Below are 24,485 nucleotides of genomic sequence, written 5' to 3'. Positions count from 1 at the left end.
AGTGCAGGTGGGTGGGTACCTTCTTAAGGGCATTTCTGCCTTTGTGGGCCAGGGTCTGGGTGCTTGGCTCTGCCCTGGGGAGGAGAGATATTCTTAGGGAGGAGACATCTGTGGGTGCAGGTGCTGGGGTGTGGTCCCCTTCCAATTGCCTCCATTTTCCCTAGGAAGCAGACAGCCAGGTAGGACCTCACCTCCGCGCCCCCCATGCTGGGATCACGGGACATGGGCAGGCCCTGGACAACGTCCCTCCCCCCGGTCCCAGGAAGCCTGAGAGTACCGCCCATGCATGTGGTGGGTAAGGTGCCCAAGGCCCCAGGCACCTGCCCCCCGCGCAGAGGAGGGGCAGCGGGTCCTGGGGAGCCAGGCCCCACAGCTGGAGAGGGGGATTCAGAGAAGCAGTGCTTTTCAGTGCGGTAACCCTGCCCGAGGGCACTGAACTGATGGACAAACAGGAGCTCCCACATTTGGGACAATGAGAACTCCCAAGTCTATGACCAACATTTCCTGGATGCAGATTGTGCCGCTGGTCACAGTGAGGGGGAGGGAAGCTACAGAGGCTGTATGCCGGGCAGTGGGGCCAGTGTGGGCAAAGGGAGGCTGAGAGGATGAGGTGGAGGGACCACAGACAGGACAGCCAAGGGACTCTGGGCTGCTGGTGCCAGAGGGACACAGCGCCAGGCTAGCTTGGGCACTCTACGGGTTGACGGACTCAGGACTGCAGACAAGCCTGGGCCAAGACGCAGTGCTTCTGTTGGTCAGAATGAAGAGCAGAGGCTTGGGAAGGCCCATCTGTGCAGAGATGGGAATAGGGCTGGGGGCAGGAACACAGGAACCCCCATCCGCCACGTTTTGGCGTAAGTTCTTCCTAAATTTGCTCCCTGACCAGGATGCTGAGCTATGCATGGCGGTCTTCCCCCAGCTCTAGAATTTCTGTCCCAGTGTGCTAACCTGTCCTTGGGGTGGGAGGGCTCTAGGCCCAGGAGGGGGGAAGAGGGAAGGGGAGGTGGAGGGAATGGAGCCCCAGGCCCTGGAAGAGGAGGAGGGGGAGGAGAAGGAGAAGAAGGAAAGGAACTCTATTCGGGGCCAGGGGAGGGGAAGAAGGGAGGGATTGGGGAGACCCCTCTAGGCACGTGGTCCCCTCTGCTCTTGCCCTACTCCCCTCCCTGTGGGGGTCAGGTACAGGACATGTTCCTGGGAAGATAGGGGTTCCGTGGAGGACAAGCTGAGATACAAGGGGCTATGGGATCCCAGGGGAGGGGATGGCGCCCCCCCCCCCCCCCAGCCTTACTGGGTGGCAGGGATGAGCCAGGAGGGCTGCAGGGCCAGGGTAGGTGACCCGAGGGCCAGGGCGGGGACCTGGGTGAGCCAGCCAGACCTCCCCTGCTGGCGCCTCCGTCCAGCCTAAGTCCCGCCCTCTTGCCACACCCCTGACTCACTTCCTTTGCCTAGAAGCGGAAACCTCCCCAGAGCTTCCTCCCCTCCTAATGCTCCCCAGGGACCCGCAGGTGTTGCTCCCCCTCCAGGCCGGAGCTGGCCCAGCCAGGCCCCTGACCCCACTGAGACCTTCCCCAGGAAGCTGGTATTTTCCGTGTCCTGAGTTGCACCCCCAGCATCTGGCCTGGGCTGGGGGCTGCCCTTGGTGGGCTGGGGGGCCAGCAGGAGCTTAACCTGACACACTGCAGGTATGGGGCAGGTTGGGGGCTAGGGCCATCTGTCCTGAGTTTCTTCAGCTCTGTCTCCTTGGTGGCTCTTTTCCTCCTCCGGCTCTTGTCTTTTTGTCCATCTTTCCACCCCACCCCACTAGTGTCGGGGGGCTCCCTGCTGGCCACTCCGTCAGTGTGTTCGCTGGAGGGATGTTGAGAGGTTCCCAGTTTGGGGCTGGGGGGAGCGAGGCCTGGGCCCATTCTCAACAGAAGTTTGGGCCAGGTCCCCCTTCCAATGTCCCTAAGTGTGTGAGGGAGGTCTCTGGAATCTAGGGGTGCTCCGGCCTCTGCTTCTCTTAGTTCCCACTTGGGATTCAGAGGGCCCCTGGCGCCTGGCAGTCGGAGCTGTGGGCGGGGGCAGCGGGGTCGGGCCTTGACCCTTCTTCACCCCTAATCGGCGCCTAGTTGGCACCGACTTCTCCTCCAGGAAGCCGGGTGGCTTCCCGATAAGCGGCGCCCTCCCCCCTCCGCCACTTCCTCAAGGCTCGCGGCTGTTTATGGGAGGACCAGAGAGATTTGCATTGGGGCCCCGCGGGGAGCCGCTTCCTGGTCAGCGGGGCGAGACTCAGGCTCGGCGAGGCCGGCACCAGGACACCCCCCCCCCCGCCCCCTGGCCGCGCTCCCTGGGGACCTCCCAGAGGGGTGAGTCATTCGGGGGAAGGGTCCCAGTTGGCCGGGCGGAAGTCTGGAGACCCTCCCCATCTTCCTGTTCCAGGGAGGGCGACCTGCATGCCGAGCGCCGCCTCTGCGCCATGGACTGCAGCCAGCCCAGCCTGGAGCCGGCGGCCGCGGGCCCCAGCCTCCCCGGCCCGAGCGTGATCGCGCCGCTGCGCGCCGTGGTCCGCCTGCGTCGCCGCGTGTGCCTCCTGCGCAAGCGGCGCCTCCTGCCGCCGGGCACGGGGCCGGCCTCCGGGGCTGGAGCGCCCAGACCCGGCTGTGGCTCCGGGGCGCCGCACGCTCACCTGGACCAGCCGCAGTTCTTCACCTTCGACGGCCCGGCTGAGCAGCCGTCCAGGACGCCGCGCAAGAGGCGCCGGCGCAGCCGCGTGGTGCTCTACCCTGAGACCTCGCGCAAGTGCCGGCCTCACGCCGAGCGCCGCAGCCGCGCGCAGCGCTGCCTGTTGTTGCTTGTGGCCATTGTGGGCTTCCAGGTGCTCAACGCCATCGAGAACCTGGACGATAACGCGCAGCGCTACGACCTCGACGGGCTGGAGAAGGCAATGCAGCGCGCCGTGTTCGGTCAGCCGGGTGCCGTGGGGCGCATCGTGGCGCTGCTGCGGGACTACCTGGCCACGCACGTGCACAGCCGCCCGCTGCTTCTGGCGCTGCACGGGCCCAGCGGCGTGGGCAAGAGCCACGTGGGCCGCCTGCTGGCACGCCACTTCCGCGCGGTGCTCGAGGACGGCGCGCTCGTGCTGCAGTACCACGCGCGGCACCACTGCCCCGAGCCGCGTGCCGCGCAGGACTGCCGTGAGGAGCTGGCGGGGCTCGTGGCCGACGTGGTGGCGCGGGCCGAGGTGGAGGAGAAGACCCCGCTCGTGGTGCTGGACGAGGCGGAGCTCATGCCCGCGGCCCTGCTGGACGAGCTGCACAGCTTTCTGCAGCCGCAGCGAGCCCACCACTTCCACAACGCCATTTACGTGCTCCTCAGCAGTGCAGGCGGCTCGGAAATCACGCGCTTCGTGCTGCAGAACGCGTCCCGCGCGCTGCCCGCGAGCTCCGACGGTGACCGGGACGGGGTGGCCGCGGTGCAGGCCGAGGAGGACCTGCGCGCCGGCCTGCGCTCGCTCCTGGTCCAAGAGCACCCGCTGTGGCAGGCTGCGGCCATCGTGCCCTTCCTGCTGCTGGATAAGCGGGACGTGGTCAACTGCTTCCGGGACGAGATGGCCGGGGAGGGATTCTTCCCAGAGCAGGCGCGCGCTGAGCTCCTGGCCGCACAGCTCAGCTACTACCGCGTGGCTGGCCGTGAGTTCGCCGTCACTGGCTGCAAGCAGGTGGTGGCCAGGGTCAATCTCTTGTAGCGTAGGCGCAGCCGGACAGGATGGACGCTGGTGGGCACCATGGGGCTTTTGGGTTGTTGGTGGCAGTAGGAGGGAGGGGACCCCGTGGATTTGCCTGAGGCCTCTAATAAATCTGTCGGTAGCCCCCACTGCCCTCCCCCACCCGTGGTTCACCCTGGGACCTGGGGAGGCCTGTGGGGGTGGGTCAGTTCTGCACCCCCCCACTTCCAATAACAGTTGCCCTATCCAAGCCCCCAGTCTGCCACCTCCAGGTCCTTAATTCAACCCACATTTGGGAGCACCTACTGTGTGCCCCTTGTTGCAGGCATCCCAGGAGGCAGGCCGTCCCATCTCTATGGTACAGAGGGATGGCCTCTGAGAAGGCGTGTGGCTCCCAGGGTCACATAGTTGGTCCCAGGCAGCTGGATATGACCTCAGCTCTGTGGAGTGCCTGCAGCAGCCATCAGACACACTCACATACACTCCCGTCCAGCCCTTGCTCACCTGCTCACCCCGTGGGCCCCGAAGTCCTGGACGCTTCTCCAGCTGGGAGAACGGTCTGGATGCCGGGGCCCAGGAGCTCCCTGGAAGGCAGGATGGGTGGGAGTCTCCACACAATGAGTTGATCCAGTGGAATCTCCTGGACGCTGTGGAAGGGGGGAGAACTCAGGGGCACTGACTTCTCGGACCCCCTTGCCCTGGTCACCAGCTTGCTTCAGGACCCTGAACTGGGGGCAGCCTCAGCATAGAGACTTGACTCAACTGCAGAGGTTTTCAGGTTTTTGGTCCCCCATTGCTTTTCGGGCCCTGGGGGCGCCTTAGGCGCGTGGCTCCCAGAGGGCGGTGGTCGCTCAGCCCAGCTTCCCCGGAGCCCTGGGGTGCCTCAGTGCTGCCGCCCAGTGGCCGCGCGTGTCAGCTTGGGCCTAGGTGGTCGCGGGGGCGTGTCCCCGGCGCAGGGCCAGCCCACCCTGGCGGAGCATGTGGCCTGGAGGCGGGGGAGTGGGGACACGTGCGCGGACGGCCACGACGCCGACCGCAGCGAATGCCAGCCGGGGACCCGGGGAGCAGAAGCAAAGCTGTAGGTGACCCGGTGCGGGGCTGTGGGCGCCCACCCCCGCATCAGAGCTCAGCACGACCCCGGCGCCCCGCAGACCCCTGGCACCAGCGCAGGCCGGCTGACCGAGGCTCCCACGTGGTGGGAGCACCCGCGCGCCATCCATTCTCGTCCTGGCGGTCGTCTGCGGCCCCGGCCCGAGGTCTGCCCTAAGGAGAGGGACGCCCCTGGCCCGGCCGAGCAGGCACGGAGACCCGGGGCCCAGGTGGCAAGGGCGGAAGGCGCCTGGCAGGCCCAGAGAAGCTCCGAGAACTCCTCCCGCGCCGGGCGTGGGCGCAGGGAGGGGAGGTGCAGCGGACGTTTGGAAGCTTTGTTCCCCCCCGGGGGGGGGGGGTTGGGAGGCATGGCCAGCTCTGTCCACCCGACTGCACTTGCTGGGCAGCTGGGGAGAGGAGCCCTAGTCTCAAGGGCGAGTATGTGCCAGAGGGGCCTGTGTCCAGTTCGGAGGCCCCGACACGGCCCCTGCATCCGGGCGTGCTGACCTCTTACACTTCTCTTGTGACTTCGTCTTGTGCCTTTTTATGCTTTTTTATATCTTGCTTTATTTTCCTTTTTATTTTTTGGTAGTGGTCCCCCCCTCAGGGTCCCATCTCTCTCCTTAATCGGTTGGCAGTTATACCCCGAACCCAGGACTTACACCCTCACTTGGAAAGTGAACCGACTTGTGGTCAGCTGAGGGCCAGTCCCCCCCTCTCCCCGCTAAGGGCCGTCTCACCGAGTACTTAAACTCTGTCCTTTTATCCAACCCCACATATCAGACGTTATATTTAATTATTGATTTTTGAATTTTATTTTATTGATGTATTTATAAACTAATTCCCTTTTTTCCCCGACTGTAATTCCCATTCTGCTATCAACCGGATTCCCAGGTTCTCTCTGTGTGGATGGGGCTGTTTCCGGGCTGGGGGTCAGTTTGTTTTCCCTGGGCCAGGGCAGCCGGGCCAGATGACTGCAGCTCCTTAGTCTAGAGGTCAGGACACCTGGCAGGACATCCTTCTTGAAGAGCTCCTTTGGCTCTTCTTGGGCTTTTTTCCTTAGAACTTGATTTTGTCAAATTCTTTTTTTTTTTTTTTTTTTTAAAGCAGGCTCCACACCCAACGTGGAGCCCAATGCGGGGCTTGAACTCATGACCCTGAGATCAAGACTTGAGCCGAGATCAAGAGTCTGCCGCTTAACTGTCTGAGCCACCCAGGCGCCCCTGATTTTGTCAGATTCTTTGGAAACCCTGTTAGGATTTGAATTGGAACCGCGCTGCTCCACGGGACAGTGTGGGGAGTGTGACTCCATCACCCTGCGATGCAGCTGACAAGGCCTGGTCGCGTGTTTGAATTCGCCTGTGTATCGCTCTGCTGACAGGTCTTGCTTACGTTTGTGTGGTTTAATCCCACAAGCCTGTAATGTTTGGTCGGTATTGTGAAGTGTTAATGTTGTCTGATGTAACATACATCTAGGAAAGTGGGTAAAGCAAAGTGGATATTCAGAGTTTTATCACACAGCAGGCACCCATCCAGGTCAGGACACAGGGCATGGGCAGGCTCCTGGAAACTCTCCACGCCCCCCTCGCCGGCTCCTCCTCCCCTCCCCAGGCGCTGATCAGCCAACTTTCCACAGAATTACTGCGTCGTGTCCTTTGTACTTGAGTCACCTCACTTCACAGCTCTAACCAGTCTGGTTTAGTTTGTTTTTCATGTTGTAGCTTTCCTGTTTGTTCAATAATGATGATGATGATGATGATGATGATGATGATGATGATGATAATAAACTAGCTTGATTGAAGTAGCATTTACATACCACAAAATTGATTCCTTTTAAGTGGATGATTTAATGATTTTTAGTAAATTCGCAGAGTTGTGCAGATATTGCCACAATTCAGGCTTAGGATCTTTCCATGACCGCAGAAAGATGCATCCTGCTTATTGTCAGTGAATACCTGTTTGCACCCCTTCCTCAGATGTCTGCTTTTTCCAAAAGGCGTTTCATATACGTGGACTCTTTGTAGCTTTTCGTGTCTGACTTCTTTCGCTTAGCTTATGGCTTTTGAGGTTTGCCCAAGCCATGGGGCTTTGCTTCCTGGGTGCTTTCCTTTCTGCTGCGGACAAGTGTGTCATTCCGTGGACCAGACTCATTCTGCGGACCGGGCTCACTCCGTGGCAGACCCATTCCGTGGCGCGTTTGGGTTGTTCACACTTGGCTATTACGAATAAATCGTGCAACGAACATTTGCCCCAAATTTCTTTGTGTGGACGCACGTTTTCCTTTATCTTTAATAAACACCAAAGAGTAGAATTGCCGAGTCACATGAAGAACATTCCGTGTGATTTTTAAAGAAACCGCCAAACCGCTCAGCACCGTGGCTGCAGCACTTTGCGCCGCAGGGGCAGTGTGTGGGGAGCACGGCTTCCGCGCAGGCTCGCGAGCACTTGCCGCCGGCGGTCTCTCGCGCGACAGCGGCCCGTGCGTGGTTCCCGCGTGCGTGGCCCTGACAACCGACGGTGCGGAGCGGGCTTCCCGCGCCGCTCAGGCATTCGCGTGATTTGGGCGGTTGCGCTGACGGTTGACTTGGAGAGGTCCTTACGTGCTCCGGCCGTACGGTTTTGACCGGACGGATGTTGCAAATGTCTTCCAGTCTATAGGTTGTTCTTAATTTTCATAATTAAAAATGCATTTCGAAGTGCAAAAGTGTTTAATTTTTATGAAGTCAAATGTCTCCATTTTTTTCTTTCCTGGACCACAACTTGGATGTTTCCAAGAACTCCTCGCTTACTCCCCGATCATAAAGACTTTCCCGAGCTTTATTCCGAATGGTTTTAAGGTGTTAGCTCTTACATTTCGGTCTATGAACCATCTTGAGCTAGTTTTCATCCGTGGTTGAGAGGAGGGTCCAAATCAGTGTGACTGCGCGCGGATGCCCCTCCCTGTCTGCCCAAGAGTCTGTCCTTGCTCCGTCACATCGCCCGAGCAGCGAAGGCACCCGGCACGCACCTCGCTGGAGGTCTCCGGGAGGGCGAGCGTGGGGGAGGGCGGGCCGGGGCTCGAGCTGCCCGGAGGCGGAGTCGCCGCCGCGGTCGACGAGAGTCAGGCCACGCAGGTCACGTAGGATCGTTTCCTTTACATCAAGTCGACTGATTCCGCGCTTGAATCTCCTCTACGGAATGACGTCACCGCGACACCCAGGTCAGGTTTTGATGGAGTAACGGCCACACACAGCCTTGTCCAAATGAACTGCGCGTGAAGACGAGGGTGCAGCTCTGGGCCTCGGTCACGTGCTGTGGATGTGCGTGTCCGTGCTTACGCCAGAAGCGCGTTCTTTAGGTTTCTGCAGCTTACAGTTCGTCTTGAAATTGGAAAGTGTGAGTCATTCCAGTGTGTTCGTCTTCCATGCTGTTCTGGCTGTTCTGGGCCCTTTGCCTTTCTATATAAATTTTAAGATTGATTGCCAATTTCTTTTTTCTTTAAGCGTTTGCTTTTAAGATTTTATTTATTTATTTATTTGAGATAGAGAGGGAGAGAGAACAGGCGTGGTGGGGAGGGGCAGGGGGAGAGAGAAGCAGATTCCTCGCTGAGCGAGGAGCTGGACGTGGGGCTCGATCCCAAGACCCTGAGATCACGACCTGAGCCGAAGACAGGTGCTTCACCGACCGAGCCACCCGGTGCCCCAGATTGCCAATTTCTAAGATGAAAAACAACAACAACAACAACCCTAACCAACACCCAATTTCTACATTTTGATAGAAATTGCATTGATTCTAGAGAGAGGGATCAGTTTGGGGAGAACTGCCATCTTAATAGTACTGAACTTTCCAGTCCCTGGACTTGAAGCCAAGTGTTCAGTCCCCTTGGAGACGAGGGGTAGCTCCGTGTGCACGCCGCGCACGTCTTGCCCTCAGTGCACTCCTGAGGGCTTCATTCTTTTTGATGCCATTGCAAACGGACTGGTGTCACGGTCATGTTCAAGCTCTTCATGATGGCATATAAAACAATAAAATGGACTTTCGTATATTGATCTTGGATCCTGTGACCCTGTGGAATTTGTCTATCAGTACTTGTTTTGTTTCTTTGGTACGGGTTTCTTAGGGTGCTCGACATACGGGATTGTGTTTCTGCAAAGAAAGGCAGTTTTACTTCTTCCTTCCAATCTCTATGCCTTTTATTTCTGTTTCTTGCCTCATTATACTGGCTGGAACTTCCTAATACAATGTTGACCAGAAGTGGTATTCCTGTTCTTAGGGGCAAAGCTTCAAGTGTTTCACCATTAAGTATGATGTTAGCTGTAGGGCTTTTTGTGCTGTTCTTTGTCAACGTGAGGACGTTTCCTTGTGTTCTTGGAGTGCTCAGAGTTTTATGAATGAGTTGGATTTTGTCAATGATGTTCATCTATTGAGGGGATCGTGTGGTTTACGTTCTTTTCCTTTCTTTCCTCTCCTCTCCTCTCCTCTCCTTTTCTTTCTCCTTCCTTCCTTCCTTCCTTCCTTCCTTCCTTCCTTCCTTCCTTCCTTTCTCTCTCTCTCTCTCTTTCTTCTTTCTTTCTTTCTTTCTTTCTTTCTTTCTTTCTTTCTTTCTTTCTTTCTTTCTTCTTTTTTCTTTCTTTCCTGGTTTCTTTCTTTCTTTTTTGGAGAGAGAGTGTGTGTGTGTGCACACATGCAGGGCTCGAACTAATGACCCTGAGATCACAACCTGAGCCAAAATCAAGAGTCGTACCCTTTACCAACTGAGCAACCCAGGTGCCTCTGTTTTATTGATTTTCAGATGTTAAACCAACCTTGAATTCCAGAGATAAATCCCATTTGGTCATGGGGTGTAATCCTTTTTATATGTTGCTTGATTCAGTTTGCTGATATTTTTTTGAGGACTTTTGCATCTGTATTTAGGAGGGATATTGGTCTGAAGTTTTGTTTTCTTGTGATGTCTTTTTCTGGCTTTGGTATCAGGATAGTTGTGCTGGGTTTCTGTTAATGCCCTAACAAGTTGCCACAAATCTAGTGACTTAAAACAACACAAATATATCATCTTACTGTTCTTCAGGTCAGAAATCCAAATTGGATTAAAGTGGGCTAAAATCAAGGTGTAGCAGGGCTGCATTTCTTTCTGGAGGCTTTGGGAGAAGTTGGTTTGCCAGTGTTTTCCTGCTTCTAGAGGCTGCATTCCTTGGCTCCTCGTCCCCTTTCTGCATTCCCAAAGCCAACAACATTGTGTCTCTCTGACTTTTCTGCCATCGCGTCTCTTTCTGAACACAGTCAAGACTATTTCTTTGCTTTTAAGGACTCATTTGACTAGATTGGTTCCATCTGGATAATCCAGGATACTCTCTCCATCTCAAGGTCTGTATTCTTAATTAAATCTGCAAACTCTGAAAGTCAGTTTTCATAATTTATGTCTTTCTAGGAATTTCTGGGAGTTTATCCAATTCACACAAGTTGTCTAATTTTACTGGCATAAAGTTTTTATAGTATACCCTTCTAGTCTTTGTGAAAAAGATTGTTTCAGTTTGTGTTAATGTTTCATCTAGTATACCCTTCTATATGTACCCTTAGATTCTAGCCTGTCATTTTAGGACTCTTTGTAGGTTGATATACATCCAAATTCTGTCTTTTCCATTTCTGCAAAAACTGTTGGAAGTTTGAATCAGGTAGCTTGCCTGTATTGAAGCTGTTTACCTTGGGGCATATTGACATCTTGACAATATTAAGTCTTCCAATCCATGAACATGGGATTTCTTTCCATTTATTTGGGTCTTCTTAATTTCTTTCAGCAGTGTTCTGTACTTTTCAGCATATAAGTTCAATGAGTTTTGCTGTATATGGAATTCTTCGTTGACAGTTCTTTCCTCTTGACTCTTTAAAAAATGTCACCCCACTGCCCATGTTTCCACGTGTCCAACAAGAAGCCGGCTGTCGCCTCACTGAGCGTCCCAGCACAGAAGCCCTTCTCCTCTTTCTGCTTTCAGGTTTTCTCTTTGTCTTTGACTCTCACCATCTTCTCTCTGATAGATCTGGGTGTGGATCTCACCGAGCTTCTTTGATGTAGGGATGAATACTTTGCATCCAGTTTGCTAATTTGGGGTCATTATTTCTTCAGATATATATTTTTTTCTGCTTCTGTTTCTTTTGCCTCTCCTTCTGGGTCTCCCATCATGTGCATTTTTATATATTCCTGATAATGTCTCATGGTTCTCTAAGGCTCTGTTTCTTTTACTTCATTCCTTTTTCGTTTCTTCAGAATGGATAATTTCTATTGATTTGTCTTCAAAGTCAGTGATTATTTCTTATGGCTTTTCAAGTCTGCTGTTGATCCCCTTGAGTGGATTAAAAAAATAGACTATTTTTTTTAGAACAGTTTTAGGTTCACAGCAAAATTGGGAAGGATCTAGAGATTTCCTGTAGATCCCCTGTCCCCCTAACCTCCCCCACTGTGAACATCCCCACCTGAGTAGTGCATTTGTCACATGGGTGAACCTACATTGACAAGTCATTATCACTCAGGCTCCATAGTTTACATTAGAGTTCACTCTTGATGTTGTATATTCTGGGTGTTTGGACAAATTTATGATGACACATATCCACCATTATCGTAAAGAGTATTTTCACTTTTCTCAAAACCCTCTGCACCCCATCTACTTATCCTCTCTCCCTCCTAACTTCTGGAAACCATTGATCTTTTTACTGTTTCCATGGTTTTGCCTTGTCCGGAATGTCATATTATTTGAATCATACAGGCAGTCTGTTGCCTTTTTAAATTGGCTTATTTCACCTACAGATATGCATTTAAGGTTCCTCCATGTCTTCCCATGGCCTGATAGCTCATTTCTGTTTAGTGCTGAGTAAACATCCCGCTGTCGGATGTACCACAGTTTCTCCATTTACCTACTGGAGGATACCTTGGTTGCTTTCAGGTTTTAGCAACTCTGAACAATTATGGATCAAGCTGCTAAGTATGTGTGTGGCTTTCGTGTGGACAGAAGTTTTCATCTAGTTTGAGTAAACATGAAGGAGCGCAGTTGCTGACCATATGGTAAGAGTATGTTTAGTTTTGTAAGAAACCAACAAACTGTCTTTCAAAGGGGCTGCGCCATGTTGCAAGCCCACCAGCAGACTTCCTGCTGCCCCACATGCTCCAGCATTTGACGCCAGTGTTCTGGATTCGGGCCATTCCAATAATGTGTAGTGTATCGCATTTTAATTTGCATGTCCTTGATGACATGGGACATGGAGCATCTTTTCACGAGCTTATTTGCCATCTGTATGTTTTTATTCTTCAGGGGTCAGTTTAGATCTTTTGCTAATTTTTTAATCAGGTTGTTTGTTTTCTTGTTGAGCTTTAAGAAATCTTTGTATATTTTAGATAGCAGGCCTTTATCAGATGTGTCTTCTGCAAATATTTTCTCCAAGTCTGTGGCTTGTCTTCTCATTCTCTTGACGTTGTCTTTCTCAGAGCAGAAGTTGTTAATTTGAATGAAGTTCCACTGATCATTTCTTTCTTTCGTGGATTGTGCCTTCGATTTTGTATCTCGAAGGTCGTCAGACCCAGGCTCATCTGGATCTCCTCCTTGCAGAAGGCTCATAGGTTTGCATTTTACATTTAAGTCTGTGATCTTTTCTCAGTTTTTTAAAAAGATGTTATTTATTTATTTTGAGAGAGAGATAGAGAGAGTACAAGTGGGGGGAGGGGCCGAGGGAGAAGAAGAAGGAGACTCCCTGCTGAGTACGGAGCCCGATGGGTCCAGTCCCAGGACCCCAGGATCATGACCTGAGCTGAAATCAGGCACTTAACCCACTGAGCCACCCAGGCGCCCCCTCAGTTTATTTTTAATGAAGGATATAAGGTCTGTGTCTGGATTAATTTTTTGCATGCGAATGTCCAGTTTTTCCAGCACCAGAATCTCATGGACTTTTCATTTCAGTTATTGTGCTCTTTAACTCCAGCTGTTCCATTTGGGTCTTCTTTCTTCTATCTCCTTCTCCTTCCCTTACCCCTTCCTCCTCCTCCCCTTCTTCCTCTTCTCCTTCTCCTTCTTCTGTCTTCCAATTCTGTATTACAAAAAACTATTGTTTTCAATTTTGGAAGTTTTAGAGCCAAAGCATCTTCTCTTTTTGAAGAATTGAAACATTTTGCAGACAGAATAGAAAGTGATGGAAATCTACAAAAATGTTTGAAGATTCTAACGGAAGGGACCAGCTTGTCTCTGGAAACATCAGTGGCTGAGATGAAGGAAGACACAGCAAAGTTCTCTTCAGAATGTTGGACTGGGATGAGTTCTCGCACTGTCAGAATGGGCACATCTTGTTATACGATCTAGGTCATTGAAACTGTTACCAGACAGAGCACCTTTTCCAAACTCCCGTTTGGCTGCTTGCCACTCAAAAAGCAATACTTGAGAGACAAGTGGGACAGGGAAGGTTGCTGTATTCAGGAAGCAGGCAACCTGGGCAGGTGGCAGACTAATGTCAGAAGACCATCTCTGTCAGTCCAGGGGAAGTTGGAGAGTTTTTAAGGGGAAAGCTTGGGAAATAGGGCTGCATGCAGGAGAAGCTAGTGCTCAGCAGTGAGTCATTTGTCCATACGACCCTGAACGGGCATGCTGGTGGCAGTGGTGAGTGGTTCCAAAAAAGGCCAGGACATATCTTTTGGGAAAGTCTGGTCCTTTGTTCCTCAAGCCCAGAGGTCCACAAAATCTCAAGGGAAATGAGTTCGTTTTGCTACAGACTGTGGGGCTTAGGTCAACAAGCAAGGAGTGCCTAAGCTTGAAGCAAGTTAACCTTCATTTGCAGTGCTGCTAGAAAACCAAAATCAATGACATTGAAGTGAAACCTACGGCACATCTTGGTCTTCCCAGAATGACCTCACAGAGCCTGACCAGGGAAAATAGCACAGAACCAGGCCAAGATCTTTTTTTTTTTTTTTTTTAAGATTTTATTTATTTGACAGAGAGAGACACAGCGAGAGAGGGAACACAAGCAGGGGGAGTGGGAGAGGGAGAAACAGGCTTCCCGCTGAGCAGGGAGCCCGATGTGGGGCTTGATCCCAGGACCCTGGGGTCGTGACCTGAGTGGAAGGCAGATGCTTGAGGACTGAGCTGACAGGCGCCCCAAGGTCTTTTTTTTTTTTTTTTTTTAAAGATTATTTATTTATTTATTTGACAGAGAGAGACAGCCAGCGAGAGAGGGAACACAAGCAGGGGGAGTGGGAGAGGAAGAAGCAGGCTCATAGCGGAGGAGCCTGATGTGGGGCTCGATCCCATAACACTAGGATCACACCCTGAGCCGAAGGCAAACGCCTAACCACTGTGCCACCCAGGCGCCCCACCCCAAGGTCTTTGATTGTGTGCAGTTGCTGATGGATGATGTGCAGTGATTAGTGGGCAGCTGATACTTTTCTGGATGAACAGATGCCATCCTTCCAGGACAGCTCAGTACCGCTCGGGAGGAAAAGCTCACAGCAGTCAGGCCCCTCAACAGCTCAGAAACTGCCCCAACTTCAGCCGCAAGCCCACTCACCACACGTTGCTTTGGGTCTGGTCAGTGACCTGCAGTTTTCTGCTACAAGTTGCTCGAAGGGAGGCACGGAGGGTGACCTTGCACCCGATGACTACCTGGGTGTCTGAGCTTGGGGTGCCACCCTCTTTCCTGGAGGGGGACTGGGAAGCTGCAGTGCACCTTGATTTTTTTCTAAAAGTGATGGAATTGATGCATCTAAAATAAGGTTGTATGGACACTTTTTTCCAGGAATGGGCAAAATGCCTGGAACTTCTTTTTCAGAATGACCTTCAGAACAAGTGGCCCATTCTTTTAAACACCTGTCAGGGTCAGAAAGCTTCATCTTGTGAGGATGTGTTTTGCAAGTGGTGAAATAATGCAAAGTCCCTCAGGACCAAGTTGGATGACACATTTTGGGACCAAGGTGTAAAGTTATGAGACTGATGTTGGTTTCATTTACATCACTGGGATACAGGTATCACTTCTTAAGATGTCCAAAATCAAGGAAGCACCATCCTCTCCATGTCTCGCTATCCACTGTGTGCTGGAGCTTTTTTTTTTTTTTTTTTTAAGATTTATTTATTTATTTGAGAGAGAGAGAGGCAGAGGGAGAGAGAATCTTAAGCAGACTCCCCACTGAGCACTGAGCACGGAGCTCAACTGGGGGCTTGATCCCACGACCCATGAGATCATGACCTGAACTGAAACCAAGAGTTGGACACTTAACTGACCAAGCCACCCAGCTGCCCCTCTACTTTTCGGCCATTATGAATAATGCTGCTATGACTTTTGCATACAGTTTCTTGTGTGGTCATATGTTTTAATTTATACACTGAGGCTTGGAAGAGAGTGATGCATCCTGGGTCATGTGGAAACTCTACTTTTAACATTTTAAGTAACTGCCAAACTATTTTCCAAAGTAGTCCCATTTTTTTTTCCAGAATAACTTCTCTTTATTGATTGATGTTCCCTATTTAGTGGGTCATTTCCATCATACTTTCCTTTAACTCTTTTCACGTGGTTTCCTTTGTGTCTTTGAAAATACTTATAATGGCTGCTTTGAAGTCTGTCTGCTAAGTCCAACATCTGGGCCCCCTCAGAGACGTTCTTCCTGATGGTCTTCACCTTGCATGTGAATTACACTTTCTTATTTGTTTGCACATCTCCTGATTTTTCTGTTTAAAACTGGACATTTTAGGGGTACCTGGGTGGCTCAGTCAGTGAAGAGTCTGCCTTCGGCTCAGGTCATGATCTCAAGTCCTGGGATTGAGCCCCACGTCAGGCTCCCTGCTCAGTGGGAGGTCCACTTTTCCCTTCCCCTCTGCGCCAACCCCTGTGCTCCCATGCATGCACTCTCTCTGTCTCAAATAAATTAAATCTTTTTTTTATTTTTTTTTATTTATTTATTTTTTTTTTTTTAAAGATTTTATTTATTTGACAGAGAGAGAGACAGCCAGCGAGAGAGGGAACACAGCAGGGGAGTGGGAGAGGAAGAAGCAGGCTCACAGCAGAAGAGCCTGATGTGGGGCTCGATCCCAGAACACCAGGATCACACCCTGAGCCGAAGGCAGACGCTTAACCGCTGTGCCACCCAGGCGCCCCTAAATCTTTTTTTTAATGATTTTTTATTATATTATGTTAGTCACCATACAGTACATCCCCGGTTTCCGATGTAAAGCTCGATGATTAATTAGTTGCGTATAACACCCTCAAATAAATTAAATCTTAAAAAAAAAACTGGACATTTTAGATATATATTGTGTCAACTCTGGTTTTTAATAGGACTTTTCCAGGTCACCTCAAAGGTGATTGTCCCCTCTGGCTGGCCCTGTCCTGGTATCACTCCTGTGTGATGCAAATTAGGGACAGCCCCATGCAAAATGCCATGGGCTCCCACTGGTCCTCCCTGAGATCTGAATAAATGCTTCTTAATGCTTTTTGCTTTTTTTGGGGGGGGTAAATATTTTATTTTTAAGTAATCTCTACACCTAGCCTGGGGCCCGAATGAATCTACAACCCCAGATCAAGAGTCGCAGTCTGCACTGACGGAGCCAGCCAGGTGCCCCTGCTTCTCAAAGCTTTTGGTCAATTTCCAGAGTCCAGAACTTTTGTTTTCATTTTGTTGGTTTTTTTAGGGGAAGGATTTTTTGAGCTCTTCAGTCTACCATTCTGGAAGTTTTCCCACCCTCTGCTTTAATTTGCCTGTCGATTGAACTTTACCTAAATGGAATCACACAGCGTATTTTGTTTTGTGTCTGGCTTCTTTGCTCAGCATTGTGTTTGTGAAACGCACTCCAGACATGGCGTGTACTCTAGTTTCTGTGTTCCTTACTGCAAACGCTTTGTTTCAGGAATCTACCACGTTTTGTTTATCCATTCTATTGATGGATATTTGATCTATTTTTATTATTTTATTATTTTTGCTATTGTGAGTAATGCTGCCCTAAATATTCTTGCATATGTCTCTGTGCACAGGTGAATCCACAGCAACTAGGGTCCTATTATGGGTTGAACTGTTGCCCCCAAATTAATATGGTGGAACCTTACCCTCAGTACCTCAGAATATGACCTTATTTGGAGAAAAAGTCTTTACAGAAGTAATCAGGTTATATTGAGCACACGGATGGGCCCCGATCCAACATGGCTGGTGTCCTTATGAAAAGGGGGGATTTGGACACAGACGGACATGCACAGAGGGAGGATGTGTGAAGGCACAGGGAGAAGTTGGCGGTCTCCAGCCCTCTATGGACTTCTGGTCTCCAGAACTGAGAGGTAATACATTTCTGCTGTTTAAGTCACCCGGTTAGTGGTGCTTTGTTAGGGTTAGGCCTAGGAGACTGACACATGGGTGTACCTTGAAGTGGAGTTCTGGGTTTTAGTCAGTCATGCTGTACTGTCTTCCAAAGTCCAGCTCATTCCAGCCTCCAGCCCCCAGCATCCTGGGAAAGCCGCCATCGCCCCACACACTCACCAACATTTGGTGGTGTTCTCGGTTGTTCTCACTGTGATTTTAACTTGCATCTCCTGGATGATTTGTGAAGTGCCGATTTGATTCTCTCACCCATTTCGAAGTGGGTGGTCTTTTTCTTACTCATCTGTGGAAGTGCTTTATAAATTCAGGGCGTGAGCCTGTTGTTCATTATGTGTGTGGCAAATATCTTCTACTCGGTGGCTTGCTTTGCTTCTCTCCTAATGGCGTCCTGATGAAAGATGTCCTCAGTTTTAATGTGTTTGTGTGTATTACTCTTTCCCTTTATGTTTCTTGGGTTTTTTTGTGTTGTCTTTAAGAAATTTTCCTTACCCTCAAGGGCACGTGAGCAGGTGCGGCAGGAGCCACTCCTAGGAAGTGAGCCTGGAGGAGAGGATTCACTTTACACACACATACACACACACGCTGGAATTCTGACTGAGAGTGAGATGAATCTATAGATCAGTTTGGGTGGAACGGACCCTTCACCATTTTGAGTCTTGCAGACCATGAACACGACATAGTTCTTGTCTAATTTAGATGGTTACAAATTTCTCCTAACGACGTTCTATAGTTTTCAGCAGGGAGATCTCACACATCCTTGATTAAGTTTATCCTTAAGTATTTTATGTTTTGTGATGTTACAGTGATGGTGTTATTTATTTATTTGTAATAGTATTTTTAAAGTTTTGTTTTCTGCATGTTAATGAAGGACACAGAAATACACTTGATTTTTGTCTCTTGACTGCATCGCACCACTGGCCGCTCACACATGTGTCCCTGCGAAGTGGCTGGGGACATGCTTACTCTTGTCATCTCTAGCAGACGAGGGGCCTGGGTCTCAGGTGCACCGCCTTCAACACAGTGAGACCGGCATGTTCTCCTGGGGAAGGCTGGCTCTGTGGACACGCTGCGGTCGGATTTCCAGTTCTTAGGGCTCAGTGTCCAGGAGGAGGGGATGGATTGTGACACACGCTGGCAATGCTGGGCCCATGCTGGAAATGAGCAGGTGGGCCAGTGCCTGTACTCCTCAGAGTTTTCCCAGGTGTCCTTGTGATCCCAGCACCTTTATGGAGGATGATAATTCTGTCGAATGAAACATTACCATCGAGAACTAGCCTGTGTTTTGTGTGGTACCAGCCAGATTTTTCTAGTGGAAAAAAAAAAAAAAAAGGAAAGAAAAAAAAATGACTGACACTGCCCGGAAGTTACTGAAACACGCTGAATTTCAAAGCTTTGTGCTAAATGACAAGAGCAACAGCAAGAAAGTACGTCCCACACAAACCCTTGTATAAGTAATTCTGGACTAGGCCCGGCGAATCCAGTCGGCAGTGCTCTGGGCTGGAGATGGAGAGGAATTGACTTGGGGTGGGGGGTCATGGCAGAACTTTCTGGGGGTGATGGAAATATTCTGTATTTTGATTATGGCATTAGTTGTGCAGGCAGACACACCGACCAGTACTTAGCACACGCTAAATGGCTGCATTTTATTGTGTGTAAATTATACCACAATAAAGTTGCTTTTTAGGAATAATGATAAGCCTAACGATTTTCTTTCAGCCTTGAATAAAACGAAAAGAAGCCATCCACAAAAAGACATCACAGGAACCCTCGAGCCTTCTCGAGTACTTTATTGACAACATGACCTTGAGAATTCAAAGTGCTGGGTTACTTATTACTTTCTTCCCCGATAAGGGAGAGGGAGGTTGAGCCGAAGAGAACCAGGCACAGGGGCCTGCGGGGCAAAGGGCTGGTTACACCTGCATACTGTCTGCTGTCTGGGGTGCCGGGAGCAGAGGCTTCCTGAGGCCATTCCAGAGCCTCCTAAAGGAGTTTGATTTCCTGAGGGCTACACAAGCCTTGTATTGTTTGCCTGCTCTTAGCACGGGGTTTACTGTGGAAAACAGGACCAGAGGGCACAGCTGACCTATACTCACTAGACTCATCACGCCCCCTGTGCCAGCGACCCCCCCCCCCATTTCCCTTGGGGCCTGTGCAGTAGGCTGGGTCAGGCTGGGAGCGGGAGATCCCAGTGAGTGCAGCGCAAGGCTGGTTCTCTCCCATGCTCAGGAGCGCCCCTGTTTTCCTTCTGTTCGGTCCATTGTTGGACAGTTTCAATCCCAAGAAAGGTCTTCAGGACAAACTTCCAAATCTACAGTGCTTAAAGCACAGACGATTCTGCCTGATGATGGAGGAAAGAGGTTGGGGTTTGGAGCAAACGGTCAAGAAAGGATTCCTAAAATGTCTTTGATGCAGAAAGGTGATTTTATTAAAGCACGGGGACAGGCACCTGGGCAGAAAGAGCTGCACCAGGGTCATGAGGCGTGGCCCATTATATACTCTCAAGGTACGAGGGGGGCTGGGGGCAGCACAAGCCTCCCAGGTATTTTGGAAGCAAAGTTTCCGGACCCTGAGGGGACTGGCTGTTGTTAGGAGAAGGTCATTTATTACCGTCTAGTAAGCCCTCGGCCACAGATGCATATCAGGGGGCCATATAGCCAAATACTTGGGGGATGACTGCCAGCACACGTCTTTGGGGATAGAGATAAAGGAAGTTTCCAAAGGAATTTCTATACGTTTAAAGGATGTTCACAGGGTCCTGGGTGGGGAAGGAGGTTGGGCTGAGATCGCCTTTTGCCCTCAGCGAGGTGTCCACACCGAGGCAGCTGAGCTCCCAGACGAAGGTCGCTCTGCCTGTCTCAAGGACTTGTCAATGAGCTGTAGGTAGTAAGGAAGTTGACTTTTTCTTCTGCCTTTGTTTCCCACATCATCTGACAACATGGCCTGGATGATGTCGATGTCACCAAGGCAGGCATAGACTGCTACCCGCCTATCCACCTCCGAATTATCAGCCTTTCTTCCTCTTTGACCCCATTTAACCAGGGCACAGCGTTGACTAGAACTACATTTCCCAGCTTCCCTTGCAGCGAGGTTGGTCATGTGACTGAGCCCTAGCCAATGGGATGTGAGCAGATGTGGCAGGAGCCCCTCCTAGGAAGCGAGCCTGGAGGAGAAGATCCCAGCTCCAGTTCTTTCTGTCTAGGGACCGAACCGTGGACTTGGGCCGCCGTCTTAGCCCTGTGGTCAAAAGCGCGCACAGCCACCGGCATCGGAGGAACCTGGCCCCTAGCACCGCGCACCAGCCCTGGACCACCTGCCCTGACTTCGCCGTTGAGGAATACATCATGTCTCGTGGACGCCACTGCTGTTTTGAATTTTGTCCTATCTTGTTGGAACGTTTATGGGACGTTTTGGGCTTGGTTCCCCTGGGGGCTCTTGTCCACAGGGTGCTCATGAGGAGTTCCCCAGACATGCAGAGGTGGGTTTTATCCACTGCGGAGCCCGTGCCAGGTGTGCACCTGGTCTCCAGCCTCCACCTCTGGGCAGGCAAGAGTTTGAACAGACATTCCTTCTTGCACTCACCCCGCGGCACCACCTCCATGGGAACGGGCCGGGGGGACAGCAAGAAGAGTCTGCAACTCCAGTGCCAGCCTCCGCGCCCCCCCCCCCCCAGCCCCCTCTGCTGAGGCTCCGGGCGGTGATCTGGGAGCGCCCCCACCTGCCCACCCCCCATAGCTGGTCCTGAAGGTTCTGAGATGTGGTCTGGGTCCTGAAGTGTAACATGTGCTAGGTAGCCACGTCCACAGGGCTGCGACAGATCCCGTGTCCTGCTGGTCATGCATTCTTTGTGGCCCCAGGGCCCTGGAACGCCCTCTCTTCCCTACTGGGCCAGATGGGAGAAGCACACCACTGCCAATCGCTTGATGAGGACCGTGATGGGCTCACTTCCCCAGGCCCTGTCTCCTCTGGGGAGGGAAGAACCAGGAACGACCATGGGGTCAATGCGCCTTCCTGGGGTGGGCTCCAGGATGTCCGCAGCAGGCCAGGAGGGCGGGCGTGCGCGCGGCGAAGGGCCGGCGGGGGTCGTGCCTGCCGGGGACCCTGGGACGCCGGGGCTTGTGGGCGCATTGCGCCTCGCGGCCGCAGGGCGGCAGCACAGCCCGCCCAGCGTGGTCCTGGACTCGCGCCCCCACTGGGGCTGAGCCCGCCCCGGGGCGGCTAGCGCGGGACCGCCCTCGCGAGAGCCCCCACCCGCTGCGGACGCTGCCTGCCGCCTCCACTCGTGGGTTCTCGTCTGAGCCCGGGGGCGAGGTCGGGAAGGGGCAAGGGCATACCGGGCGCCAAGAGCCAGGCTCGCGGGGGCGGGGGGCCCCTCGGACGCCAGGGCGGGCGGGGGGGGCTGTGGTCAGGGTCACCGTCTCCCGCTCGGTCCCCTCCCCAGTCCCACTGAGCCCGGGATCCTCAGGCACAGCTCCTGGGGGGCTCCCTTTCCGTACCCCTCTCAGTGTCCAGTTATCCAGGCCTGGGGCGGGCGGGAGTGCCTGACCATCCGTCTCGGCTCAGACCCCCTCCAGTGGAGGGCGTACTGCAGCCCCCAAGCGCAGCAGAGTCTGCGGGGCGCGGTGCGGGGGCGGGGAACCTCCGAACGAGCTGCGCGTCCCAGGCCGTGACCCCAGAACAGAGATGACAGCTGGTTTCTACTCCGGATACCCCGTGCCTGGCGAGTGGGTGCGCAGGACGGGCTTTGAGTCGAGGGCGGCGGGGGCAGCCCCCGTGCCCCCACCCTGCCCCGGCCTTTGTGAGTGCCCGCCCCCCACCCTGGGCCAGGGCCCCCACTGTCCAGCCCATCCCCCATCCCAATGCAGAGGCCCCAGCCTCCCTACGCTGGTTTCCCCGTCCAAGTCCGTTTACTCCCAGTCCGCCCCCCAGCCGCGCCCTCCAGCGGGACTCCCCCACCGGCGCCTCTTTCTTGCGCCTTTGCTGCCCCCCCACCTCCCGAGGGCCCCCCAGCCTCCCCCTGCCCGCCGGTCCCCCACCTCCCTCCGCCCTCATTAGCATAGCAGCTGCTCGCCGAGCGGGGACCCGCGCGGAGGAAAGGGCAGAGGCCTCGAGAATGAATGGGGGCCACGGCTTTGGAGGGGGCAAGAGAAGAAAGACAGACAGACGCGCGCGGAGGGACGGCCCGACGTACACCCAAGCAGAAGAATGCGCCCGACGGAGGGGAGGAGAGGGGAGGGGAGGGGAGGGGAGGGGAGGGGAGGGGAGGGGAGTGTTGGAAGGGGAGCGCGGAGCCCAGGCCACAGAGGCGGAGCGTGCAGTGGGTGGTGGGGGAGGGCGGCCTCCAGAGACCCCAAGCCCCAGGAGGAGGCTGCGCTGGCGGCCTCGCGGAGGAGCTGTCTGGGAGGTTCCCAGACCTCCCACGGCCCCCTCTCGCCTGGTCCCTCACACCCCGGGCTCAGGCTTTGTCCCCCAGCTGCCCCCTGTGTCTGGCACCGTCTCTCTCCAGCTTCCAGGGGGACACCAGCCTCCTTGAGCTGCCAGGCTGCCTATGTGGACCCTGCTCTGTGCCACCCTGTGCTGAGCCCCAGGACCTTTGGGGGACAGAGCCAGAGGGCAGCCCCTTCCCTCTCCTTCTCCTAACACCCCCCACCCCCACCCCCGGCCTTGGCCCTTGGTCTGGCCTCCAAATCCTGCCCCCCCCCCCAGGCTCTGTCCTGGCTCCCACGCCTGTTGACTTTAGACATCACTCTTTCTGGCTGACCATTTTCCTGCATTTCCTGGTCTCTCTCTGGCATCCATTCCAACAGTAAACACTTCCTGTGTCTGGCTGGGGTCAGGTCAGAGAGACAGTTGGACAGGAGCCGCCATCACTCCTGGCTGGGGGGGTGGGGGAGGCCCTACCCTTGTCCGTTTGGTCTGTCTTCCTTTCTCCTTGGCAGGCACCCCAGGACTTCCCAGCGGTCCAGCCCCTGCCGGCCAGACCCCTCCACCCTGGGTGTCCTCAGTGCCCCTGGCTAGGACCCCCACTTGGCCTCCGCAGCGGCCCTGCAGATCCTGGGGGCCAGACAGAGAGGTCAGCTCTGACTTCATTCTTACCCTGGCCACAAAGAGGCTTGAGAGGAGTCTTGCGCCCCTGAAGGCCCACCTGGGGAGGGACTCCCAGGTGACACCATTGGCCGGTTAGCGCGAGTTCCTGAGCCCAGAGTTTCTGGACGGAGAAGCTGCACTGCCCCTGTTGCTTGCTTGTTCACAGCTCTGACCCCAGATGGCGGAAGGAGAGCTGTAGTTGGCATGTGTCCGTTTCCTAGGGCCCTTCCCAATAAAAGGGCCACGGAATGCCCATGAGTACCCGTCTTTAGACGCACGCAGAGTCCCTCCCCAGCAGCCAGGGCCCAGCCTGGGGGGCGGGGGTTATCTGTGCCCAGAACAGCACCTAGGGAAAAGGGCAGCGAAACCCCACCCGGCGTCCTCCACAGCTGGGGGCTGAGCAGGGCCTGGCCTCCTTTTTGTCCATGCTGGAGAGAAAACTATTCCTCTGCGAGCAGCACAAAGCCCTTCTCAGTCAAATGTGTGTCTCCCAGGGAGGACTTAAGGGAGCTGCTGACGGTCTCCTGTGGTGGCGCCATGTGCCCGGGGGCGTCCGGTGCTCCCGCTCCAGCGGCCGGCAGCCCCTCGCAGGGAACCGGACCCTCCCCAGCAGCTGGCGCCGGCAGCAAGCACTGCCCACTAGCTCCGGGCCGGCTTCCTCCGTCTCCTGCGGGCAGCGTGCCGGGTGGGAAATGGAGCTCTGGGCCTGCGTGCCCGCGGGCCACCCGGACAGCACCCAGGCCGCACTTCATTCCCCAGATACCCAAGCGAAGTCCAAGTTCTTGTAGCAACCCTCCCTTTCGAGGCCTGGCACCCCAGCTGGCACCCTCAGCCCACTCCCCTGCCCAGTGGACACCACCTCCCCCGAGAGCTCATTTGCATCAAATATGCCACTCACTTCTGCGGGTGTCTAAGGAGAGAGCCGCACCCCCACCTCCCCCACCCGGTCTCCTGGCCAGCTGAAGGGACAGTAAGTGCCCATTTCACCAACTGGGAAAAGAGCTCAGAAAACCCTCAAGGGCAGAACAGAGCAGGATATGCAAAGTAGGAACATGGAAGGCACGGCCCCAGAAGCTCCCAGTTTGGAAAGGGCAGTACGTCTGCGGGACGAAGCAGAGCTGCCCGACCCGCCGACAGGAAGCGGACACCCTTCTGCTGCAGAGCGGTTACCTGTGCCGGCTCCCCCTCCTCTGGGCAGCCTACTCTTGCTCTGGACCCACTGGTGTCCGCCCCTGCGCCCCCTCTCACAAGGCCGCAGGGCCCCAAGGGCATCTCAGGTATGTGCACCGAGCGTCTCTGCTC

At 53.7% G+C, this 24,485-nt stretch overlaps 1 protein-coding gene across 1 annotated transcript; it reads left to right on the top strand.

Annotated features, from left to right (window-relative positions):
• Positions 1–71: 71 nt before the first annotated feature.
• TOR4A (torsin family 4 member A) lies at positions 72–18,860 on the top strand. Its single transcript, XM_045803713.2, has 2 exons — positions 72–1,682; positions 2,419–18,860. Exon 2 carries the CDS (start codon positions 2,456–2,458, stop codon positions 3,722–3,724), a length of 1,269 nt encoding a protein of 422 aa, XP_045659669.1. The 5' UTR covers positions 72–1,682; positions 2,419–2,455; the 3' UTR covers positions 3,725–18,860.
• The last annotated feature ends 5,625 nt before the right edge of the window (positions 18,861–24,485 follow it).

The sequence above is a fragment of the Ursus americanus genome, chromosome 18, assembly GCF_024610735.1.
Source record: "Ursus americanus isolate L20-20 chromosome 18, mUrsAme1.1.p, whole genome shotgun sequence".
Classification (NCBI taxonomy): Eukaryota; Metazoa; Chordata; class Mammalia; order Carnivora; family Ursidae; genus Ursus; species Ursus americanus.
Note: the sequence above shows the minus strand (reverse complement) of the source record. Positions and strands in the feature narration are given on the sequence as shown.